This window comes from Parambassis ranga, chromosome 18 (genome assembly GCF_900634625.1).
Source record: "Parambassis ranga chromosome 18, fParRan2.1, whole genome shotgun sequence".
NCBI classification, from domain to species: domain Eukaryota; kingdom Metazoa; phylum Chordata; class Actinopteri; family Ambassidae; genus Parambassis; species Parambassis ranga.
The window spans coordinates 767651-792526 of record NC_041038.1 but is presented as its reverse complement, the minus strand read 5'-3'; the positions used below and the strand labels follow the sequence as shown (position 1 = coordinate 792526).

At 42.8% G+C, this 24876-nt stretch overlaps 3 protein-coding genes across 7 annotated transcripts in view; 1 reads left to right on the top strand and 2 right to left on the bottom strand.

Annotated features, from left to right (window-relative positions):
* eml3 (EMAP like 3) overlaps positions 1–7637 on the bottom strand; it is a 46888-nt gene extending 39251 nt beyond the window's left edge. For 2 of the 3 annotated variants that reach the window (XM_028428888.1, XM_028428889.1), the window contains exon 1: positions 7480–7636. In XM_028428888.1, coding sequence (XP_028284689.1) covers positions 7480–7504 — 25 coding nt within the window. In that variant the 5' untranslated portion in view covers positions 7505–7636. Of the gene's footprint in view, positions 1–7479 lie in introns of all 3 variants that reach the window. The other variant, XM_028428886.1, reaches the window with a different exon arrangement.
* A 722-nt stretch (positions 7638–8359) lies between these two features.
* On the top strand, positions 8360–13289 carry ecsit (ECSIT signaling integrator). Its single transcript, XM_028429272.1, has 8 exons — positions 8360–8467; positions 8703–8863; positions 10026–10431; positions 10509–10732; positions 10890–10947; positions 11285–11433; positions 12046–12151; positions 12239–13289. The coding sequence occupies exons 2-8, from the start codon at positions 8738–8740 to the stop codon at positions 12517–12519; spliced, it is 1350 nt and encodes a 449-aa protein (XP_028285073.1). The 5' UTR covers positions 8360–8467; positions 8703–8737; the 3' UTR covers positions 12520–13289.
* Positions 13290–14051: 762 nt separating this feature from the next.
* LOC114450945 (uncharacterized) lies at positions 14052–24191 on the bottom strand. 3 transcript variants are annotated; one of them, XM_028429408.1, is made up of 8 exons: positions 24078–24188; positions 23668–23991; positions 19263–22465; positions 17813–18442; positions 17664–17713; positions 17529–17590; positions 17133–17447; positions 14052–16063 (listed from the first exon to the last, which is right to left on the bottom strand). In XM_028429408.1, the coding sequence occupies exons 3-8, from the start codon at positions 22278–22280 to the stop codon at positions 16047–16049; spliced, it is 4092 nt and encodes a 1363-aa protein (XP_028285209.1). In that variant the 5' UTR covers positions 22281–22465; positions 23668–23991; positions 24078–24188; the 3' UTR covers positions 14052–16046. The 3 variants fall into 3 exon arrangements, with proteins under 3 accessions (XP_028285209.1, XP_028285208.1, XP_028285207.1); XM_028429407.1 differs by having other exon boundaries at positions 23883–23991; XM_028429406.1 differs by lacking the exon at positions 23668–23991 and having other exon boundaries at positions 24078–24191.
* Positions 24192–24876: the final 685 nt, after the last annotated feature.

The following is a 24876-nucleotide window of genomic DNA, read 5'->3' as shown; positions in this document are numbered from 1 at the left end:
ACTGAGTGGTGGAGGTAATCAAACATGCTCATGTGTCACAGGGCTGTCCAGGAGTGTGACAACCTTCTGGGCTGCCATGACTGGGGTTCCCCTGGATATCATTTGTGCAGCGGCCTCATGGACGTCACAGAGCATGTTCGCCAGGTTTCACAGAGTCAACGTGGCCTCGCCCCATCCCCTGGAGGGGGTTCTGTGCCACCACTCACTTAATAAGGTGGGCATAGTTCTCATGGTGGTCTGAGATTCCTTGTGACCCTGTTGGTATATGTCATCCAGTGCTTAAAGCACTGCCTCTGGCGGTTAGGAAGGATGAAATAGAACAAGAGTTACTGGCATAACTACGGTTCTATGAATCCTGGATGACCGCCAGAGAATCAGGTCCCTTGGAACTCTCGTGTCTCGCGAGAAGATTAAGGGACTGAGCTTCCGGTGTCACATGACTATATGGACTCACATGGGTCACCGGGAGTTCACAGGTGACTTTGTTGTCATTTGTACTCGACTCCACTCCAGCGGTCCTCCAGGATTCATAGAACCGTAGTTACACCAGTAACTCACGTTTCAGAGCGGACAGAGCCTTGGTTGAAGGAGGTAAGACCCGCGGCGGTGGGCTCTGTGTTTACATCAATGACTCTTGGTGTCAGGACGCTGCTGTGGTCTCCAAACACTGCTCGCCACTTGTGGAGCTTATGATTATAAAGACACAAAAGATCCCATCCTCTCCCACTGACCAGGTATTTCCCTGTCCTGAGCCAGCGTAAAGACATCTCTCAGCCAGATCGACGCATGCAAAGCTCCTGGTCCTGACAACATACCTGGCCGTGTGCTCAGAGACTGTGCTGAGGAGCTCGCTGAGGTGTTTACATCTTCTTCAACATCTCACTGAGCCAGGCTGTTGTCCCCACCTGCTTCAAAGCCACCACGATCATCCCTGTGCCAAAAAAGTCCACCCCCGCCTGCTTCAATGACTACCGTCCAGTAGCACTCACACCCATCATCATGAAGTGCTTTGAAAGGTTAGTCATGAAACACATCAAGACGGCCCTCCCTCCCTCCCTGGACCCATTCCAGTTTGCAAATCGGCCCAACCGGTCAACCGATGATGCAGTTTCCACAGCACTCCACACAGCTCTCACCCACCTGGAAAATAAAGACTCACATGTTCGAATGCTGTTCATAGACTTTAGCTCAGCATTCAACACCATCATTCCATCAACAAACTGGACCAGCTGGGGCCGAACTCCTTGCTGTGCAACTGGCTGCAGGACTTCCTCACCGGGAGGCCTCAGACAGTGCGGGTCGGCAGAAACACATCCAGCACCATCACAATGAACACTGGGGCTCCCCAAGGATGTGTGCTGAGCCCCCTCCTCTTCACTCTGCTGACCCATGACTGCATGCCAACACACAACACCAACATCTTTTTTGAAGTTTGTGGACGACACAACTGTGGTGGGTCTCATCTCCGGTGGAGATGAAACAAACTACAAGAATGAGGTGCACCTTCTGGCTGAGTGGTGCAGAGACCACAACCTCTCCCTGAATGTGGAGAAGACAAAGGAGATGGTTGTGGACTACAGGAGAGCACACAGTCAGCACACCCCTCTGACCATCGACGGTGCTGCTGTGAAGCAGGTGAGCAGCACCAAGTTCCTGGGTGTGCACATCACACTGTGGACTAACAACACTGCATCGCTGACCACGAAGGCACAGCAGCACCTCTACTTCCTCCGACAGCCCTCCCTCCATCCTGTGCACCTTCTACAGAGGGGCTGTTGAGAGCATCCTGTCCAGCTGCATCACTGTGTGGTACGGAGCCTGCACCGCCACCTGCAGGAAGACGCTTCATCGCATAATGAGAGCAGCTGAGAGGATCATCGGCATCCCTCTCCCAAGACCTCTACGACAGCCGTCTCAAGCTGGATCCATACTCCACGAGAACAGAGAACTCCCTTCCCCCTGCCGACGTTACGCCCGCAAAATGATGTCATTTTTCTCTCAGACCACCTGTTGTGCAGCGTTCTCGGACACACAGAACTTTTTCTCTCAAGGCTGTGCGTCAACCATGCTGTGATTGGTCTGAATTTATTGTGGGCGTGATGAATGTGGAAGTACGACGATGGACAGTTTAAATGAGCAGCTGGCAAACAGCTCCTGGAAGGAGAAACACGGCGAACAGAGGAGAGTGTCTGTCCAAAAGGTGGTGATAAAAACTAATCCCAGTATTGATCATGGCATTACAGCGGCTCGAAGCACATTAAACACCGGGAGTACATGGTTAAATGACGAACGTCCATTTAAAAAGTACTGTTATCATCCTGCTATAGTGGAGCATTGTCTGCCAGTATGATATCTGCATACAGCTAAAACTGTAACAGAATGAAAAGTCTGTCAGCTGGAGCTCAGCTTTAGAAAGACAGGAGACACAGGAGAAACTGAGGCAGAGAGGTGGAGAAGATGAGAGAAGAGATGCTGTAGCTGCATTAGAAACTTGAAGATTGAAGAAAACAAAATACATATCTCAATCACAACTATCAAATAAATAAAGGTGTATATGATCATTTTTAAATTTTAATTCCCATTGGCAGATAGATAATGTGGACACTGTTTACAGGAAGGGCCAGAGTCGCCTCTACTTTCTGAGGCAGCTGACCTTCAACATCTGCAGGACGATGATGAGGATGTTTTATGAGTCTGTGGTGGCCAGTGCCATCATGTATGCTGTTGTCTGCTGGGGCAGCAGTCTGAGGGTGAGGGACATAAACAGACTCAACAGAATCATCAGGAAGGCTGCCATGTTGTGGGAGAGGAACTGGACTCTCTGACAGAAGTGTGTCAGAGGAGGATGTTGTCCAAAATAAATACTATACTGGACTGTCCCTCTCACCCACTCCACACTGTGCTGACCAGCTACAGGAGCTTGTTCAGCAACAGACTCCGACTCCCACGATGCACCACTGAGAGACACAGTAAGTCAGGGATGTCAAAGTCAAATACACAGAGGGCCAAAAAAACAAATTGGCTATAAGCCGAGGGCCGGACTGATTCAATGTTTATTAAAACATATTGAAATGATTGCACGTAGCCTATTGAACCAAGACCTAACACAGTGTATTATTTAATGATTAAATGAATAATAACATTTTTCAGCAGGCACACAGACAAGAACAAACTGCCTTCAAAGAAAAATCACATGTCCTGTACATTCTTCTTCTGTAGCCTTTGTTCCGTGTCCATATTCTTGTCTTTGTCTGTGTGTTTCTTAGACGTTTCATGGTGCCTTCTTAAATTGTATTCTTTCATTACAGCTAGGGCTGTGCGATTTGACGATAAATGATCGTGAAGGATTTGAACGTATCGGCGATCTACCAGAACGGACAGATCGTTTTATCGTCCATAGAGCACGTTCTATTAATTGCAGATGTTCGCGCAGACGCATGAGTTTTTTCACTCGTCCAACTCTCAGTGCGCTTAATGTGAACACGACCAACCAATGACAGCCTCCCTGTTAGGAAGCTACGGCTGAAAACAAAAAGAGAACGGAGGAACTGGTCCCTAAAACGAACTCCACCTTCATTTTATACACACCTTCATATAATACACACGGCCCTTCCACTGCGACGTGTGTCGCAGTGGAAGGGCCGTGTGTATTATAATGCTACGAGCGCGTACGCGCCCACCTCTCTGAACATTTCCAGCTCGTTATATTCAGGTTCGCTGCTGTGGTGCCGTCAGCACCTGCGTGTGTGTGGTGGGAGGGCCGCGTGTGTACATCAGACAGAGGCAACAGCTAATGACGTCACCAAAACAATAACGCAGGCATTTGATGAAGAGGCTCCATATGAGGACTCTAGTAAACGGTGGACAGAGGTGACAGCAGCAGCTCCGTTTGTCCTTAGACATGATTCCCATTAAAGTTTGATCATTTGTTCTAAATCACATTGAACTTTAGGAGTTACTTAAGTCTCCATACTGTATTTATTGTTTAACCTTAGGAGGCACACTTCAGTCTGTTTAAATGACTGTTGAATAATACTTTACAGAACTACATTAGTCTTCTTTTAACCTATTTGAATTTTGTTCTGTAAATTATTTAAATTTTCATGCTTATTGAAAACTAATACTGAGTGCACGTTATCAGAGTTGTTGTTTGCCTTTAACATCTACTGACAGTTTTTGAGAGGTGACAGAGTAGGCTACCTGACATAATTTACACAGAAACATGCAAATTAGTGTCAATGTAAAAACAAATCGTGATAAAATCGAGATCGTGATTTTATCATTAAAGAATCGTGATATAAAATTTTTGCCATATCGCCCACCCCTAATTACAGCCAAACTTTTTCCACACAGAAGACACACAGGTTTGCCATTTACCTCAGCGAACATGTACTCTGCCTCCCACCGAGCTTGAAACCCCCTGTTCTCAGCATCCACCTTCCGTTTAGCCATTTTTTGGGGAGGAGGTAGCTGAAAGTTGACATCTGCTCTGACTGCTAATGAACGATGAAGCCGAAGTCCGCTTGCTGCGCTGCAGTGAGTTCGCGGGTTACCGTTGCATTGTGGGAAATGTAGTATTGTTGCGTGCAAAACACCACCGGTTCTAATACTAATCAAATATCATCCCGGGGGCCATAGATAATTCATTCACACATATGTCAAAGTCAAGGCCCGCGGGCCGAAGTCATTTCTGCCTGTCTCAATCAAACTACTGAACTCTGAACTTTAACAGTCACTCAGACACTGTACATTCATACTGGTACATTCATGTCATGCTCTTTACAATGTAAAGGTTTATATACAGTAGCAAATATGTTTCTTCTTCTACAACTCAGGGATTTAAATGCTATCTAGGTATTTAGATATTTATTATATATTTCTATTTCATATTTCAATTTATCTTTGGCTTCTATTTGTCTGTAACAAACGAGGATTTCCCCTCGGGGATAAAAAATTTAATTCTGATTCTGATTCTGATAAGTGAGGAGCGACAGCCAGAAAATACAGAGAGAAAGCAAACGGGGAACTGAAGAGTGCTGTATGAACTTTGAATCTTCATTATGGATTTCTGACAGGAGACTTGTTGGCTAGTTTGTCCATAATTTAAATGAGTAATATCAGTATTAAAATATTTTTTCATTATACAAGGTCCAAATTCATTTTAGGATGATATGTGATTATTAAGCCCGTTCATATAAAATGTACTGATGTATACAAAAATATATGGACAGTGATTAAGAACAAACTGCGGTGTTAAGTGTGTGGGTGCGTGTTAAGATGTGGTGCACCTAAATATTGTATATTAGGCGCACCAGTGCAGCAAGTTAGTCTAGAGCCCTGGAGAAGATGCACACAAAGACAATTGGCAGCGGGTCAACATGCTGTCACAGATTTGAATGTCATATCTTGCAGCAGCAGGCACCAATATTATGCAAGCCTGTGCTTGCTTTGAATGCAGATAACAAAACAGTGGACTGCTCTGTTGACTGTTGATGGAACATAAATCTCTGCAGCATGATGATCTCACTGAGAGAGGGTGAGTTAATTTAATAACCAGAACTCAATTTACCTCTAGGGATTAAGCTGAAGTTCACACGGAGTTGTTTTTCTTCTTTGAATTCATGTGTACTGACAGTTGAAAATCCAACCATTGCTGTGTACCATTCCATTTGTTTTCATACTGACATTTTAAATGTTACCTGGAACAGCCATGCAGCGCCTCTTCCTGAATATAACACACCAACATTCTAAAATTAAGGTTCGAATACATCGTTTCATATTTGACACTGTGCTAAAGTAGGCACATTTCAGTCATTTCCAGAAAATTACTGAGGTTAAATACCAAGCCCCTCAGAGACTAAAATAAAGTGACTGTTTGCTTCCAGACTCCAGAAAAGAAGCTTGACTACTGTTCTGAAAAGAAGCCATATTACAACATTTTGGGAAAAACACTAAAAGACCTGCTATTTGCTGATGCAACTTCCTGCTGATCTCTGCACAACTACACTTTGTTCCAAATTCCACACAATACTAATTCGAACCAGTTAACCAGAGAAAACAATTTTTAGAGCAGATCTGCTTGTGAAAAACATTTACTTTCTCCTAAGTGTGCTATGTGCCTCTTGACATATCTAATGGATTCTCACATATCACCTGTTAGTATGGCCAAAGATACCCATACACTAATGATGATACATTACATATTGTGCTAATGGAAACATATTTTCTGTCTTCTAAGTAAACAGGTCAAATATTGGCAAAGAAAATGTCCAAAAAGTTAGGTGGAGAAAAAGATTACTTGGTGACTTGTTTACATCATCAACCTCATGATCAGTGAGACACTGGCAGGATCACATAGTAAGCACACACCTACATGATTTTTGAGGCGAGTAATCACCTTCATTATGAAACAAGAACAGTATAACTACCATCAGCCTTAACAGTAATACTTCAGGTTTCCTTCCAGCACTGAGCAACAGCAAGCTACGGCAGCAATGCCCACAGATGCTGGCAAGCGTTCCCATATGATATTTACTGTTCCCCTGTGCTTTGCCTCCCCGCCAGTTTACAAGGCAAGTAAACACAACATCAAGACATAAGGTGAAATGGCAGGGCCTACAGATGTGCAACAAAAGCAGCATTGTGCAACAGCTCCTGTTTAACAGTCAGTATGGTGGAGGCAGAGTGGGTGGAGCCTTTGAAACATTTAGGATTGTTACTTGCTTGCAAAAAAAGTTTGACTTGGAGAGCAAGACAACAACTGGTTGAGCCTGAAATGGGCAGTATGATATTTCATAATCATATTTCTTATGATTTTATTGATCTCCTGGCAGCATTGAGTGACTGATCACATGCAGCAAGACAAAACTCCATTCACAAAAGAACCATTTTTGCAAAATGTTACATGAAACACTGCTGAATTTCCACAAAAAACAGCAGACCAAGTAGCACAGAAATCTTATATTTCAGTCACGCGAACTACAACGTCCTAATTACAGAATTTGCACAGCCTCTATTTACCAACATTAATTCCACAAACCTACACAGTCACACAAGCGCTGTTATTATGCACCATGGATTAAGGTTTCTGCCATAACTACTTGTACCAAAACAAAAGTTTGGTGTAAGCTTCCTTACCTTTCGTAGAAGCCCGCCTAATCTTCCCACTATCATTTTCTTCAAATACACCAAAGAATGCGGTAGCAACTCCAACCTGCATTTATTATATTAAAAACTGCTTCATACCAGAACTGTACAACAGCCGAACAAACCTGAAAGTCTGACATTTGTTTTAAAGAAGTGTAAGCCGTGTTGACTTGTACACATTACACACGAAAAGTGAAAATAACAATAACACACACTTTAAAAAGCATTTTGGTAATGCGTTTTCTCCTTAGCGACGTGAGCGTCACATCCTAACTTTGTCACATATGTTGTGATTACACAGCAAAAACAAGTTGTCCTCGTTGCTTTACTCACCCAAACTGTTCGTAGATGAATCCATAATCTACTTCGAACAGTGTGTAGAATCTCTGGAGGTCCGACACTGCACTAAGGTGTTTCCCATGCTGCGAGAGGAGTGTCAGATGTCACACTCTGAGGTCCTCTGTCATTTCCCAGGTCTACTGAGCATACCGGAAACTGGAGTCTTTCAGAAGACTAATGAAGTTCCAGAGGCGCCATTGCATGTTACACACAAAAACACTTACATAATAGTGTAAAGCTAGTAAACCTGTGTTGGATAACAATAAGTAGAATAAAGACGAATACACGACGACTTAAAAGAATTAAATCGTCATCCGGAATCAGTTTACCTTGTTTCGGCCAGCTTGACACGGTGCCGCTGGGAGATGACGATAGCTGTCAAAAGTCTCGCTGTCCAGCTTTCTCCGGCCATTGTGACTCAAAAATATAATATCAAATAATATAGCTGTAGAGTACCAGAAAACAAACTACATGAAACGTTCGACATAACTTTTTCAGATTAACGTTGGTCACATGAGCGCTACAACATTTTATTGGAAGACCATTGTCACCATCACGCGGCGGCTTTGTGAAACACACGCGCTCAGTTGACATCTTAATTTAGCACGTGCTTAGAAACATGTATGTAATGCAACAGTGACGAAGATGCGACAAATTGTTTTTTATTTTTTTAAAATACATTTTAAATATTCTATGTAATATAAGTCTTAATGAATGATTTTGCTCCTGTTTCTTATGTCCACAAGAGATAATAGCTCAACTTAAAATGAATTGCAAAAAAGACCAAAAATCTTTTAATTAAAAAAATTAAAGACAAACATTTTTTTACTTGCGGAACAACAATTCCTTCTCCTGTTTCCATTGTTTGGGGGAAGGATATGCGTGTGGGACCAGGAACAGCTGCCGATTTTTCAAGATGGAGTCGTCCACAGAGAACGAATTCTGAAGGAGACACATTTTCTTACGTTTGTTAACTTTTATGGTGGGTAGTAAAATTGATAAATACGGTAGTGTAATATATGCATAATGTGCTTGTTACAGAATGTGAATATTTAATACTATTAATGTTAATCGTTTTCTTGTCATTTTGCCCTAACTCACCACCTCCAGAAAGTCACATGCAAAAGAACAAGAAACGTCCATAGTGTTTCCTAGTGTTCATACGCGGTTATGTTTGACATCAGAACTGACTGTCACGTTCATTTTTCCTTCTGTAGTTCCGTTATGTGAAAGTGAGTGTGATGGGTCGAACATGAAGTGTATCCGCAGCTTCCTGCAGCTGCTGGGCCATTCAGGCAGGGTTGCTGCCCAGAGTGGCTCTCTGTTTCAGTCAGCCTCCTTCAATAAGCCCAGTGAGCAACCCAACCCACAGCACCAGGTAAGCCTTAGCTGAACATAAGGCACTTGGATTCAGAATATGTCATATTTATGTGGTATTAACATCATTGGCTAAGGCTGATAATGATAATACACATTTGCACCTTAAGCAACATTTATAAGAACTTATTCCAACCATCTTCTCAAATGTAAATATTACTTTCTTGTGATTGTATGGAATTTGAATATGTCATTTGAGAATTGAAAACGCATAGTTAAAAACCAAGCAGCCAGTTAAAGAAAAGTGCATCAACTTAAGACTGCTCAGTAAAAGTACAGAGAGCAGCTTCTACACCTGCTTATTTAAATTTCCTCAAAAAAAGGGAGGTTGCTGTTATGTCATTTGTGAAGTCATTGGTGATGTACAGGCTGAGGTACTTGTGTTGTCACTGTCTCCATAACTGCTCCACTAATGAAGATGGGAGGGGGGTGTGGCCTTTCCTCCTGAAGTCCACCACCATCTCCTTTGTCTTCATTACACTGATGTTCACATTAGTTGCATCACACTATCCCACAAGTTGTTTTGCCTCCCACCTATACACCAATCCATCATTGTTGGAGATCAGTGCAATCCCCAGGCAAAATAGCCATTCAGAGTATTTCAAGGGGTGAGAGCCACCAGATGGGTCAACCCATTATTAATGCCTTTTGTGGTAGTGGACTTGGACAGCTTGAGGCAGAGGTGCTCAAAAAACCTATCAGCATTAATTACGGTGTATGTTTATGTGTTTTATATGTTCTTGAGGTAAGGGTAAACCACTGCATTTGTTGGCTGTATAAATTCTGATTGCTTTGTACATTTGATCACAAGGATTCAAGAGATATTTAAGCATTTATTGCAAAAGGTACCAGCATGGGTGAAATTATGATTTTTCTGAAAGAAAACGATGCATATTTCTATTTTACGTGGCACAACTGACGTTTACGGCTTCGTCAGGATCCAGTTCAGAAAAACATAAGACAAATCAAAATATAAACATCTATTCTATTTATTACATAACACAGCAATAAAAAATAAGTTTCCTGAAACACTGCAACGGATAACCATAATATATAATAATATATAATTATATAAATGTATTCTGTCTAAATATACTTTTTTCTTTTTCATTATGTACAAATACAAAAAAAAAGATACTCAATAAACAAATTGTCATTTGTAGGTGTTGCGGTGTTTTCACCGAAGTTCAGCTCAGGCCAAGGGTCGGCCTGTACCCACGCAGTTTGTTAACGAGGACAATAAAAAGCCGGACAAGTCTTTGGTCACCCACAATGACTTTTTTGAGCGGGTGGCCCAGGACATCAAAACAAAGGACACGTTTAACAAAGTGATCGAGGTCTTCTCCAAAAAGGACATAAGAAGGCGTGGTCATGTGGAGTTTATCTATGCCGCACTGAAGAAGATGCCAGAGTTTGGTGTGGAGAGAGACCTGGCGGTCTACAACAAGCTGCTGGATGTTTTTCCCAAAGAAGTGTTTGTGCCCAGAAACTTCATCCAGCGAATGTTCAACCACTATCCCCGGCAGCAGGAGTGTGGAGTGCAGTTATTGGAGCAGATGGAGAACTATGGTGGGTCAGACTCAGAGATGTTCTCTGTGGATGTCAGAATCACATTTTAAAGTGTCTGTTTACTGCCTGTGCTTCAGGTGTTATGCCCAACATCGAGACCAAAGTCCTGCTGGTGCAGATTTTCGGAGAGAAGAGCCATCCCATTAGGAAGTACCAGCGTATCATGTATTGGTTCCCCAAGTTCAAGCATGTAACCCCCTTTCCAATACCCCAGCAGCTGCCTAAGGACCCTGTGGACCTAGCTCGCTTCAGCTTGACCCGCATCGCTAATGACCTGGATGCTAAAGTTACCGTCTACCAGGTATAACTCTATGGCCCAGCTTAGCTTAAAAGACATAATAAAAGATTAGCCTGGCTGTGTCAAAAGTTACTGTCTAAACATGTATTGTCCTCTTTGCACATGGACATTGATAATTTCCATCAAATGAATGATAATATTGTGAACCTTTATCCACCAGCTGCCCAGTACAGACATCACAGAGAGTGGAGAAGAGATCACACTTCCACATATAGTCGGTAAGGAAGCTCATGTTAAACTTCTCAGGGATTTACAGCAGTTTTATTAAAATATAATCGTAGTGAATAAACATACTGTATTACAGAAATATTGTCTTCTTTGACAATATGTTTACTTTTACTGTTAGAGGTATAAGTTTAGTGTGCTGAGTGAGTGAATATTGCTGCTGTAGTAGCAAGATTTCCAAGCTTGGAATGAATCAAGTATTTCTATTCTATTCTGTTCTGATGCAGTTGAACTGGAAAGGGCATTCTCGCCGTTTTAGTCATGTAAAATCTTAAACAATGCTGGGATCAAATCCATAAACCCAGACTTTCCTTCCTGTGTTTACACCAGGTATTCAAAGCGTGAGCCAGGTGGAGCTCCTAGCCAAGCATAACCCTAACAGGCCTGTGTTTGTGGAGGGCCCTTTCCCCCTGTGGTTAAGGAAGACGTGTGTGTACTACTACATCCTCAGAGCAGACCCCATACCTCCTGAAGAGAAGGTGGAAAACACTTTGCCAGTATCCATTATAAAGTGGTCACTAATATTACTGCTGCTAATATCACAGGTGCTGCATGTTGGAAGCAATTTCTGTCTAGCTTAAAGAAAGCCTAAAGAGAGCATGTGGAAAGCCCAAATCCTCAGCATACCTCCAGACCTTCCCAGTGCATGTATGGAAAGCAAAGGAAAGGGGAGTACATGGAAATCCTGGTGCAGGAAGAGCATTTGGAAAGCTTGAGGCAGGGAGAGCTCAGCTTGTAGAAATCCTAAGGCAAAGAGAATAAAAGAAAAGCCAACGATCATACTACCACACAGAATGCCTCTGGTATGGAGAAGAAAAGCAAAAATACTGTTGTGAACAGAGCAGGCACCAATGTACAGAGATGCCTGACACTATGTCAGAAACAGCAGAGAAAGAGGATTTTAGCCTGAATTGTTAGTAGTAGTATGGTATACACTACAAGTACTTAGAGTTACAGTAACTACATTTGAAATACAAAACACAAACACTGAACTGCCTGCTCTTGTGGTCAGCTTGTCTGATGTGAAGAAAATAGGAGGTTGTATAGACTTACTTGGCACTGATTGAGTTGTCTGGTGTGTCTCTCCACAGATAGAGGAGCCGTTTGATCCAGAGAGGTGTTTCTACTATCCTCTACAGCTGGAGCTGGATTTGGATCGTGACTTTGGGGATGAAGAAGACTTCGACATCGAAGACTGTAAGATATGTGCAGCCACTCCTGTTGGACAGAATCCTCAATATTCAGTGTGTAATGGTCATGTTGTATGTCTCTGTCTCTATTCAGTGGATGAGGGTCCTGTCTTTGCCATGTGTATGACTGGTCAGGGAGACCAGGCCACCCTCAACCACTGGATCTCTGGCCTCCAGGAGAACAACCCCATTCTTGGTCAGGTCCCCACTCTGTTTCGTTTGAGCACCGGACCCTCAGAGCTGCAGGACATGAATGACAGCAACCAGACAGGCCACCGATCTCGTCCAGAGATGCAGAGTGAGGTAGCTCAGCCCAAAGAAGAAGCAGGGGTTATAGAAGAGGAGCCTAGGAGAAGTCAGGGAATGAAGCAATGAAGCAATGAAAAACAGTCGAACTGCTATGAATAACATCATGAGATACTGTATACACAGGATTTAGAAGGAGCTGGCCACATAGGTACATAGTACAGAGTACTCTGAAATATGTTCTTAGGTTTAGTAATAAAAATAACTCACAACAAACATCTCTTCTTTCCTGGAATATGTCTCCGAACAAAACAATCCTTATTCCACCTTATTTTACACACAACACTCCATGCCATTATTTCACTTGTTTTATTGGTTACAACCAGCAGAGCTGCACAGAAACTTGACTAATACTGTATATTATGTATATACAGACATTACAGTCTTATCTGTTTGCATTGCATGCTGCTGTTACGTATACCTGCATAATAGGCCCTGATCTGTCACAGTATATTTAAAGAAGTATGCTAATATTTGGGCAGCAGTGGCTCAGTTGTATAGCAGGGCTGTCCAATAACCAGAAGGTTGGTGGTTCAATCCCAACTCCTCCCTAGTCACCGTTGTGCCGCATAGCCTCCACTGGTGTATGGCGCTCATTGCTGGGCTGCCTTAAGCAATTTCCCCATTGTGGGACTAATAAAGGTTTCTTAATTGTTAATTGTTAATATTGTTCCCAGACCTATGACAGAAGACTGCTAGATAAATGGATCATCTTGTTTTTTGTGTAAGAACATCATAACAATTATCTGATCCTAGTGGGTCTTAAACACACCAAACACAACCTCAGACTACAACAACAACCTAATACTTTTTTCACTGTAATAAATAAAAACAGATGTTTTGACAGTTTGCTGCTCTGGAACAATCAGGTGTGTGTTAACACAATGACAAGAGAGAAAGACATAAACAATGGTGTTAGAGAAGCAGCTGTTGCTGCACATCAATCCAAAAAGACTTATAAAACCGTTTCAAACTATTTGGGCTTCAATGTTCTATAGTGTGAAAGATTATGGAAAACATTCAACACGGCTGTCAATCTTCACAGGAGTGGACGTCCCAGAATATTTACCCCAAGATCCTAGAAATATAAAAACAACCAAGAGCTACAGAGTCTACAGACCTCAAACCGACTGTCAAGCACAGTGGTGGAGGAATGATGATTTGGACTTGTTTTACAGACCATGAACTCCTCTGTATAGCAGAGTGTTCTAGAGACAAATGTGAGACCATCTGTCTGACAGACCTCAATGAACTGAAATAAATATTGTGAAGAAGAATGGACCAAAATTCCTCCACAATGATGTGAGAGACTGATAAAGTCATACAGGAAACATTACTTCAACTCATTGCTGCTAAAGGTGGATCTACAAGATGATATTGAGTCACGGGTACTTAGTAATGAACACATGTTTTTTCTTTTTTTTTCTATGTATATACATAAAAGGGGGAAAACATTTCAACTGATTTCAAACTAAATGTTGATATCAGCCAGAAATGATACACACTGACTCAACAGTAGAAAATTTTTATTACTTAAAAAGGCATTTAAACATTCCCTTTAAACTGGTAAACAACAAGTCAGTTACATTCTGATAGGGTGAATTAACTTGGTCACAAAGCCTTTGGATCCCCATTACAAACAAGTGTCATACTTGTCTAACATGGAGCTATCTACTGAAATGAATAATGCATCATCAATAATCCATTATATAAGAGGAGATTCAATAAATAAAGAGGCTCAAAGCAAATTGTGAACAGCAGTTAAAAGTAAAATTTGGCTTCTCAAAAGCGACTTTGTATTTTGTGTATTTACAGTGGAAAACTACACATCACATGTAAATATGAACTGCAGGGTTTTTTTTTACAGTTAAGAAAGTTGCTTAAAATAAGTTGTCTTCATACAAAAAGTTGTGTGTAAGGATCAGGGTCTAAAGAACTTAGAAAAGCTTAGATGCCCATGCAACAATACAGTAAAAAGTCACAGGGTCTATAAGAGTCTCTGACCTGAATGCAAGCCTGCAGGTAGAGCAGAAAAATGTGATACCAACTGCCTGACTGAGGGGGGGGGGTTACCTTTTCATTTGTTAATTTGTTTAGCAGTAGACAAGTCTCCAAAGGATGAAAACGGTACTACACATACTAATGGCTGTCATTGGTCTAGCCCTACAGCAAGACAAAGATAGAATCCAACCCTCCTCCTTCACAATAAAACACAACCTGGCTCAGTTGTGGGAGTTGCTACAGTCTCATGTGTCTCAGCAATGCCAGGGATGAGCTAAGAGTGACGCTATTATCTTGGGGGGGTGAGGGTGGTGCTGGAGCCAAAACACCCATATCATGTGCTGCACACTGTGAAAATGGCCAATTTTGTACTACCTGAGAAATGTATTTGTTTTTTTTAATGCAGCAGATGTGATTCCTTGTCAATTTATTTGAATTGAAGTCAATTTTGGCAAGTAGACAGTCTCCATAGGATGGCTTGTATCTATCCCATGTTTTAAAGGGTCTATGTTTTTAGCCAGCCCCATCTATAAATCCAAGGACAGACAGATTGCAGCACTGTGATGCATCACTGTGATTCAGCTCGGTGGAAAAAAAAATCCAAACTTTGTTGTTGTGCCTTTATTCCACCTTACTCTACATAGGTGGAATAGCTGAGTATTTTGCTGCACCTCCGAGCCTCATTCAAGGTAGTGTCAGAGCCGGATTAAACGCTGTCTGAATGCATGAACCAGGACGGTGGGACGTTCCATAGAAAACTACCTCAGATGGCACAACATCACATGTACTCTGCAGCTCATGCACTGGCTTCGCTTGGAGTCTGTGTGAACAAGCAAAAGGGCAAAAGGAAGAGGGTGTGTTCAGTGCAGCTTTGCACCACAGATACTACACACTCTGTGTAAATGGCTGTAGACAGAATGTTCGTCCCGGATGAAAACAATGTTGCAGCATCTCTGTGCTACACTGTTCATGTTGCCATCATGCATTTTTGCAGAATTCAACTTTTAATATGCATGCAGGTCACAAATATTTTTTTTCCACGAACGGAAGCTCTCCTGCATGTAGTTCTGTTCCACTTTATTCTAAATCACTCCATACAATTAAAACAAATGCACGAAGTTGCATAATAAATAAAATTGCTATTGCCCTGCAATTTCTGTGTGGCCTCTTCTCTGTTTGTCTGTTTATGCTTATGGTGTCTTTTATCAGATCCCAGCCTGCTGAAAACTCTGGATCTTTATAGGGTTTAAAACATTAAGATTAAAAGTCGAGGCATTTAGCCTAATCTAGCATGAAGACTGTATTTCCCAGAGTTTTGGGCTCTTTTAAATAATCAACAAAATCTCAAATAAGGCAGCTTCAGTATAAAAAGTGTCCACACTGCCTTTCATAAACCCACACTATAACCCTGCTAGGAAAATGAGGTAAAGCTGCTTTAGGGCTCATTTTCCCTGTACAGCATTCTCTTTCAAGGTGACTTTCTGTGAAGGTAAACGGACTAATAAAAACACATAAATAAATAAGACATTTTAAAAGTTAGGTTTTCTCCTGGTCCCAGGTCCTCTGCCGATTCCTGCAGTCATCCTCTTAGCTGTTTAGTTCCTGTGTGCTTCTGTAAAACAAGTCAGACAGGTTTGGGACATGAAAAACAAATAGTTTCTAAGAGACAAACAGATGGTTGTATTCTACATCCTGACAAATAACTAGTCAAAAGCTAGAAGCTAGCCACCTCCTCAACACCACCACCAGCTCTATTCATCCACCTCCTCTCCTCTTCTTATTTCCCCTCGTCACCCTCATCAGGTTAACCTATGAGCCATTATTTTATGTTACTACCTATGTGTCCAGTCTTTCTCGTAGTTTTCTCTCTCTCATTACATGGACACCATTACACCATTTTTTAGTATTCCAATGATAACCTGTCATGTTTGACCTTTGTCATATATGGAAATTGCATGTTTGTGCATGTATGTTCCTCTCTCTCTCTCTCTCTCTCTCTCTTTCATCCTCGACTGTGAGCAGGAAGGTTCTCCCTTATGAGCCGGTCCCGACCAAGGTTTCTTCCTGTTATAAGGGAGTTTTTCTTTGCCACTGTCTACTTGCTTGGGGGTTGAGACTCTGGGTTTTTGTAAAGCACCTACAGACAATTTTGATTGTAAAAGGTTCTATAAAAATAAAATTGAATTGAACTGAATTGAACTGAATTGATGAGGAGCTCAACCCAGGTGAATGAGATTGTCAGCAAGGTTAGAGAGAAAACAGGTGCATCAGACACAGATATGGGTATAAGGTATAATATATGAGGACAACAGTGTTCAGCTATGTTTGTGAAGTCATTCATTGACATAATGCTTTCCCTACATCCTTACACTAACCCTAACCATCACAATTAAGCCCCTCAGCCTAACATAAGTCTAGCCTTGCTAGAAAACTCAAAACTGTGCAGTACAAAGTGGAATAAAAAAGCAAGGACCAGCTAAAATGTCTTCACTTCTAAAACTCAAACCACTCAAACTTTGACCCACTCATACATTTACAGGTACTCAGTTTCAGTGTATTTTCTGTCCAATCCTACATATCCAAATTATTTATTTCTTATTGCATTTACTATTGGCATTTTCCATATATTCATGATAAACTATTTTATATATAACAGACCCCTCTCTGAGATCAAACTTTACCTGCCAGGGCCCCACTGTGCTGCTGCAGCTGGCTGGTGAAGAAGCGTTCCCGCTGGGAAACCTGCTCGTCCCAGGCCTCCAGGATTCGCTGTTTCTCCCCAGGTTCCAGGGTGAGGGTGTGTGGGTGGGCCTCATCAATATGGGTCCTCACTCCTTCCAGGCTGTGGGAGTACTGCAACTCCCCACACACCATGCACACCAGCAGCTGATTGAGCGGGTCATAGTCCATGAGGTAGCGGTTTCTCCACACCGCATCTGAGATGGGACCTTCCTCTTCGTTATTGTCGTAGTCAGCAAAAATGAGCTCTGATTCATCTGGAGAGAAGTCAGTGTAGACACATTTAGGTAATTTTAGTGTGCACTCTTTTAGGTTTAGTAAAAACATTGATACTTCACCTTCTATTGGTGCTGTGTAACTTGAGTATGTAAAGGAATCTGGGTTGGTGTCCATTGACGTGCTGTGAAACAGATTCCATTATTATTGTGTACTTAATGTAATAAATTATAGATACATCAAAACTCATGTCCCACCTCAATAACTGTCCTGACTCCTCAGAGGAATTCACCCACTGACCACAGTCCTACAGGAATGTGATAAAAGAGAGGAAAGAAAACCTGGGTTATATAAATTTACTGTGGCGGCCATTGTAGACCATTATACATCTATATGCAGTTGTCACCTGTGTCTGTAGATCCTGGGCTGGCAGGATAGGTCTCCAGTTGTTGGAGACTCGCCTTGAGGCAAGTCCCTTGTCCCGAATAGCCTTCCTGGCTCTCTGCTCCTTCTTCTTTATCCTCCAGTACTCGCGCTTCCTCTTCAGGAAGTCCTCCTCAGACTCCCCTGGGATGGGCTTTGGAGGAACCATGGTGCTCATTGGGGACAGCTTAGGTGAGGATTGTAGCACATGCGTCGGACTCTGACGCTGAGTACAAGGAATTTTTATCGGACTCAGGATGGAATTTGGGCTTTGACCAGGGGGTTCAATGGGTTGCAGGTTGATGCTAGACAGTGGATTATCTGGGGGTTTCAGAGTAGGGAGGGAGGGGGCAGAGTCTGTATCTGTTCCGGTTCTGGATGTCCACTTTTCAGGAACAACTGTAGAGTTGGACATAATCTCCGAAGGTCCTGTGTTGTTCTGCTCTCTGCTGGCAACAGGCATTTTAACCTGGAGGGTATCAGCGTTACATGTCTGGGTAACAACCAAGACGGAAGGGATGCTGCTCACTGCAGCCAGAGGGGTGACAGGTTTGGGCTGGAGGACGGGAGTATTCACAGCTTTAACAGTTTTAATAATAACCAGCCCTGGAGCCTGAAAGACAACAACACAGTATGTTGACACAGTTGTATGCAGAGGTCCAACAAGAGAGAGCATCCACACCTCTAGTTCTAACTAGGACCTCTCAGTCACGCTCTCCTCTGTTTTTGCTGTTCAAGTGTCAGATGCCAGAGAGAAGTTTGCAATGCAGTGATTCAGGTTTCTTTTGGAGCAGACACTGACTGACTACAAGACTGGCACAGGAACCATTTTTTCGTACTTTTGTACTAGATCATGAGCTTTAGCACTTGTTTGAGTTGGCAGTTTACAACCAAACAATTTCAGATACACACTTTTGTTGTTATAGAAAAACAACACATCTTAGCTAAGTGTCATGGAATCTCATTGGCTTTGCTGGTAGACCTCTTGAGGCTATGTAACAATAGCTTGTTAGCCTGTAGCTAACATTAGCTGGTAAACACAAGGTGCTAATATTCTGTTGACACAAGGAAAGCTTGCATCTTTACCATTTTGTAAAACAGCAATTTGGCGATTGAAAACACATGCACATGAAAAAGCTGTATGTAGCGCAAATAAAAACCAAACTCTTTCATGGTTCCTAATGTGTGAGTCTGTCACATTATTTCAAATGGCAGGCTGAAGAAGACTAATTAATAATGTGACTATATTTTAACATAAAATCTATCCCTGGAAACCTATATAATTTCATATCTGGCTATGTTGTGTTGACCAAATAGTGGTGAATCTACTACTTGAAACTACTGGCTATCAGAGTGATAGCCAGTAGTTTCAATGCTGGCTACATTTAATTATATTTTTATCAGAAGACATATACATTTAATTTATGTTTCACCTGGATATTTCTCGCAGATGGACGATTGCTGCCCTCCGCCTGCCTCTCTCTTAGCCTGGCCTTTAGCCTGGCCCTCTGCTGCCTCTTCATCAGCTTCCAGTACTCCCTCTTCTTCTGCAGGCTGGTAAGGCCGCTCTGCTCCATCTCCACACTGTGATACCTTTGTGCTGAAGCCGAGGTACTGTTTTGGAGTTGTTCTGGTACAGGACACCGTTGTTGTTCACAGGGTCGCTGCTGTAGTTCATCCGGGGGTGCAGCTATGAGGTGATGTAGCTTTGGTGGATCTGGAGAGCAGCAGGTTTGATGGCCTGGCTTTTTGGGGCGAAGCCTGTGGGTTCTGCGTGGTGAGGATGGGCCTTCAGAGGATTCCACTGGGGGGTTCACTGTGAAGTTTGAGCAGGCCTTGGATGAAGGTTCACTAATACGAATCAGGGCTACCTCACTGGAGGAAGGATCACTACTACCGAGCTGTGAGGTTTTGGAATCCGCCTGTAAGACATCACTATCTGGCTGCCTGCTTTTTATCTGCAGGGTCTGATCGGCTGCAATAGGAGCCATGTCATCCCTTTCAAAAAACAGCGGAGGTAAATCAGACTTTATGCATTGCTTTGAAGTTTCTTCTGATGTCTGTACTTCAACATCAGCTGTCTCTGTCACAGCGCTGAGCGACTCCTCCAGGAGCTTCTTCATAGAGGCCACCGCTAGCAAAGTGGTAGCCTGGCTGTCTGCACTGAGAGCTGGGTCAGGCTCAGGCGGAGGCGTTGGAGGTTTGATATCTGGACAGATGGCTTGTTCTGGTTGAGAATTTAGGTCAACTGCTGGCACAGACTCACTCTCATGTTTTATCTCCTTTGCACTGGGCATAACAGGCGTGGTGCTGCTGTTGCTGGGGGGAGGCTGTGCATGTCCTGACATAGCTGGTTTTGCTTCTTGCTTCTGAGTGTTCCTTTTCTGTAAGGCTGTGTTGGCTCTCGCTTGTAAGACACCCTGCTTTAGCCAAACAGCACGAGCTGCACGCTGTTCACGCTTCTTTATCCTCCAGTACTCCCTTTTCTTCGCCATCCTCTCCTCCTCTGTTAAACCTTGGCCTATAGACAGAGCAGACAAAGAAGGAGCACCACTTGAGACAGCCATTTTCATGACACAGCTGCCAAGGTTTGACCCAGTCGTTGATCCGCTGGGAGTGGAGTTTGGAGGAGTTTGGGGATGAGTGAGTGTGAGCTGACCAGCTGAGTGTGTGTGAGGAACAGTTGTGCTTTCAGGCTGAAGCTGTGGTCTGATGGACAGCAGTCTTGGAGGTTTATTGACTGAATGTTCAGCAAGAGGGAAAGAAACTTTGACCTGAGCTGCACAGAGAGGAGGGGGAGGCGCCTGGATCCTGAGGAGAGTGACACCTCTCTTCTCAGACTGAAGCTGTGAACGTGTGGTGGAAGAACTTTTAGAAGCTACACGCAGCTCTCCTTCAGTCTTTTCCTCTGCCACACTCTGATTTGTGGGCATGTTAACAGTTAGTGTTCCGTCCTCTTTGATGAACCCCCCGATGGTCTCAGAAGCGTGGGTGAGGGCGTTTACAGCTCTGGCCTTCCTCATGTCCTCGAGTATTTTCTGATAACGTTTTACCCTTCGCATCAGAGAGTCTTTCTCTTTCAACCGAGCCTTCATTTCCATTGACAGCTTAGCCCGCTGCTCACGCTTTTTAATCCGCCAGTATTCTCTGCGTTTTGCTATGATCTGCTCTGGTGTGTCATTTGGGTTGATTTTGGGTATGTTTCTAGAACTAAACACAGAAACCATCAATGGGGATTTAAATCTGTTGTTTCTCTGAATCAGGAAGTTCTTCTGTGCTTCAATGAACCTTTGTCTGGGAGTTTTACATCGCGCAATCCCTCGGGTGACATTAGAAAGATGTACGAAACTTGAAAACCTCCTCTGTGATTCCCTTGCCTTATCCTCATATGGATTCTGTACCTTTATCTGGTGTATTATTGTGTTTGCCGCTCCATTTTGCAATTTGTCATTTTCTCTTTTGACAGGCATTTTTACCCGAACAACACACTGTTTTTGGCCTCCTCTCAAAAACGGCTGAGATGGAAGAACAGAGCTGCCTGTGAGTCCTGCTCGCCGCTGAAACATCACCTCAGCTCCCTGTGTCCTCTCTCTGGCTTTGGGTAAGCGAGCTGCCAGCTTTGCTCTCTGCTCTCGTTTCTTGATCCGCCACTGCTCCCTGCGCCTTACCGCCCTCTCCTCCTCGGACTCTTGGGAAGGTTGTGCGTTGTCTTTAGCCCTCTGCACCATGACCAAGGCACTCTTTTGTGTTGCTGTGTCCTCCGTTTTAAAAGAAACAGAGCCGCATGGAGAAGACACGAGAAGCATACCTCCTGTGGTCTTACTGCTGGGGAGAAGTTTGGGCTGAATGGGTGATACAGCTTGTGCCTTCTGTTGAGTTTTGGGGACTGATGCGCCCTGCATAGACACACATGGGGGAGGTGCTGTTTTAGTGGAGCTGCCATTTGTAATTCTGGTCACTGGAGGCACTGTGGAACTGGTGCTCGGGGTTGAGGTAACAGCTCTGTGCACAGCACCCCTAGCTGTTGCACATTTCGCTGTGGCTGTGTCGCCCCCTGCAGCTTTGGCTGAATTGGAATGCGACAATGATGGCAAATGAGGCAGAACTTTGTTAAGTTTCATTGTCTGGAGCCACTTTTCCTTTTGGTTTTCAGTGGCTTCAAGTGAACAGTCCGCCACTGTACTTCCAATGTGTGAAGCAGAATCATCACTGATCTGCAAAGGAGAGGATGAAGCCTTAAAGGAGCTGGGCACACTGGAATTTACATGAAGAAGCTTCTCTCCCCTGCTAGCTTGTACTGGCTTTCCTCTTCGCTCTGACAGACGAGCCCTCTGCTCTCGCTTCTTGTTTCTCCAGTATTCTCTCTTTTGGGCAAGTGCGGCATCATCGTACTCTGAGGCTGGCCGGTAGCGGTGGGACATGGTGCCACCTTTGCCCTTTGCAGCTGGCATGCTATCCCCAGCTTGGACAGCCCATCAGTTCTCATCCAGAAGTAATGGTTGTCTCTTTCCTCGTCCTGCTGATTCAGCTCAGCAGTTCAGTCCACAATCCTCTTTGCCATTAGCGTCATGGTATCCAGTATGTTGCTGCTGAGCAGTCGCCAAGGTCTCAGACATCACATTGGTAAGCAGGTATCCTAAAGAAAAAAAACAACAACTTTTAGTCGCATCTTCGAATGTGGAATGTTTACTGACACCCCTTTATAAGGTACACTGAAACAGCCCAGCAACAGGTACAGTCCTAATGCAGATTATGATGCTCAGTTTTTTTGCATCACAAAAGGATTAAAATGCAATCTAACTACACAAAATGCAAAAGAGGTTCTGGGGACCCAAGAAGTGACTGCGGTCACTGAAGTGACCAAATACAAGTCAACGGCATCTATAGCTGCCCTTCCGTATAATAATAATAAATAATATAACGTATAAACAAGCCGTCCTCCAGCAGAAGACATATCTTTGACATCTTATTTGACACAAAGCAATATAGGGAGACAGATTATAGTACTGTATAACAACTATGTGTCATAAGAATAAAGAAAAACTGCATAGTATTCTTGACTTTTTGTTTCAGCTCTACTACAAACAGAAAGGGCAAGAATACAGTCCCATACACCACCACTAACCAAACTCCATCTACTTTCACTGATACACTGTACTTTAAACAGACATGTTTTTTACAAGGTATTTGTACATTTTTTTTTGTACAAGGTATCATTATTGACAGGTTCCCTGTCAATAATGATTCATGATAATTGAATGATTCAAAAGGGTTACACGATATTGAATGATTTTTGCCAATATCCTACATTTTAGATAGATAGATAGATAGATAGATAGATAGATAGATAGATAGATAGATAGATTATATATAAACTGCAAACAGTGTATACAGGAAGTTCATAAATTTTGTGTAAAACACTGCATAGTTCTTCCTCATATAACAAATGCTAAGCTATCATTAGCAAAACCTCTGTACCCTCATTATCTAACTAATATTATTGGCTAATGCCAGTATTATTTGTTCAATATCAGTAACAATATATTGCGGATTACATCACACGTGTAATATTTCCATTAAGATAGATGCTTCATATGACATTAGTTGAAGACATTCTCACATACTACAAACACAACCCCTGAATGTATGTGAAGTCACTACAGCTGTATTTAATGCTAATAAGCAGACAATGATTCTTAACGCCCATCTCCTGTCACATCACAAACACCAAGAGCCGTTTCCACGTGAAACAGAGGACATCTTAGTTTGATAAATGTTTGAGTGTTAACACTGTAGCAACAAATGTAAGCTAATCCCACCTCGTACTGTCTTACTTACACAAAGCCGTCGTGTGTGTATGTGTGTAAATGTGTCAGCCACAGAAACCAGGAAGCGGAGTGTCACTGTCCCTTTAAACCTGTCCCTTTCTATCACAAATTATATCTGTCGTCGAGAGCCATTTTTTATCCTTTATTCTCTGTTTGTTTATTTATAAATGTGTCGAGGAGACTTAGCTGAAGCACAGTCAACAGGAACGTAAAGAAAGCAGCCACCTCTCCGCGTAAAGCGAGCCTGAATCTGAGTCTCTGTCAGCGGCACAATGGACAACATCTTCCTCCTCTTGTCCTCGCGGACTGGCGCCTGTCTGAGTCTGCTGCCTGTCTAAAAGACGCGAGGAAAGACGCACATTATAGCCGTAAAGCGGCACGCCAAGAAACATGAGCAAGAAAAACATGCATATCCGTTACCTTTCAGTTACACCTAACTTTCCGGGACAGTTTTTGGGGACGTTTTTGGACAGATATTTTGCCAGGACACTGCAGCTACTTTCCGCCAGCCAGCCGTGCTCCGAGGCTGCCTTGACAACGCTGAAAAGTACCAGGATGTGGGACCTGGATGCTTCGCGTGTGTGTGTGTGTGTGTGTGTGTGTGTGTGTGTGTGTGTGTGTGTGTGTGTGTGTGTGTGCAGGACCCATAGTAGACACTGTAGTACAACGCCCCCTCCCGTAATCCATTTATCCAAGCGCTTTAAAAATGATTGTTACAGTGACCTAACGTCACGTGTCGCTACGTGCGCTGGACATAATTCATTCTAACCTTGTTTGTTATGTTTACTGTCACCAATCTAATCTAAAAAGAAACACAGAGATTACTAAAGTTTAAATATATGGTCTTTTCCAAGTTGGAACACATAGACAAAGGTCCATTGATTTATTGGCTGTTTTTACAGATGACCTCAATTGGTGTGTGCCGGACCTTTAGGCTGTATGGAGATACAGTTCAGCTGGTTTAATTAACATACAAAACAAGTATATTTATTTAGCAATACAATAAAAAATACTGGCATGTGCTTTTTTGTATTAAACCTATTACAGATTTCTGCAAAAAATCAAAGAAAATGAACAATTGTATTTCAACTTCATGTTAAAATGTTTTAACCGTGTAACCTATTTGTTTAAAAACATTTAAAATGACTAGTTAAACCCATTTTCATCCATCCACTTTGTGTAGTACAAAGCATCACAGGGAGGGCTGGAACCTATCCAA

Bases quoted from the DNA above. Each gene is read 5' to 3' on its own strand.
- ecsit (XM_028429272.1), top strand. From the start codon at position 8,738: ATGAAGTGTATCCGCAGCTTCCTGCAGCTGCTGGGCCATTCAGGCAGG. The intron at 10,733-10,889 runs GTATAACTCTAT...TTTATCCACCAG, and splicing joins CTAAAGTTACCGTCTACCAG to CTGCCCAGTACAGACATCAC. The intron at 12,152-12,238 runs GTAAGATATGTG...GTCTCTATTCAG, and splicing joins AGACTTCGACATCGAAGACT to TGGATGAGGGTCCTGTCTTT.
- LOC114450945 (XM_028429406.1), bottom strand. From the start codon at position 22,280: ATGCCAGCTGCAAAGGGCAAAGGTGGCACCATGTCCCACCGCTACCGG. The intron at 17,714-17,812 runs GTGACAACTGCA...ACATTCCTGTAG, and splicing joins CCCAGGATCTACAGACACAG to GACTGTGGTCAGTGGGTGAA. The intron at 17,448-17,528 runs GTGAAGTATCAA...ACTTCTCTCCAG, and splicing joins TTACACAGCACCAATAGAAG to ATGAATCAGAGCTCATTTTT.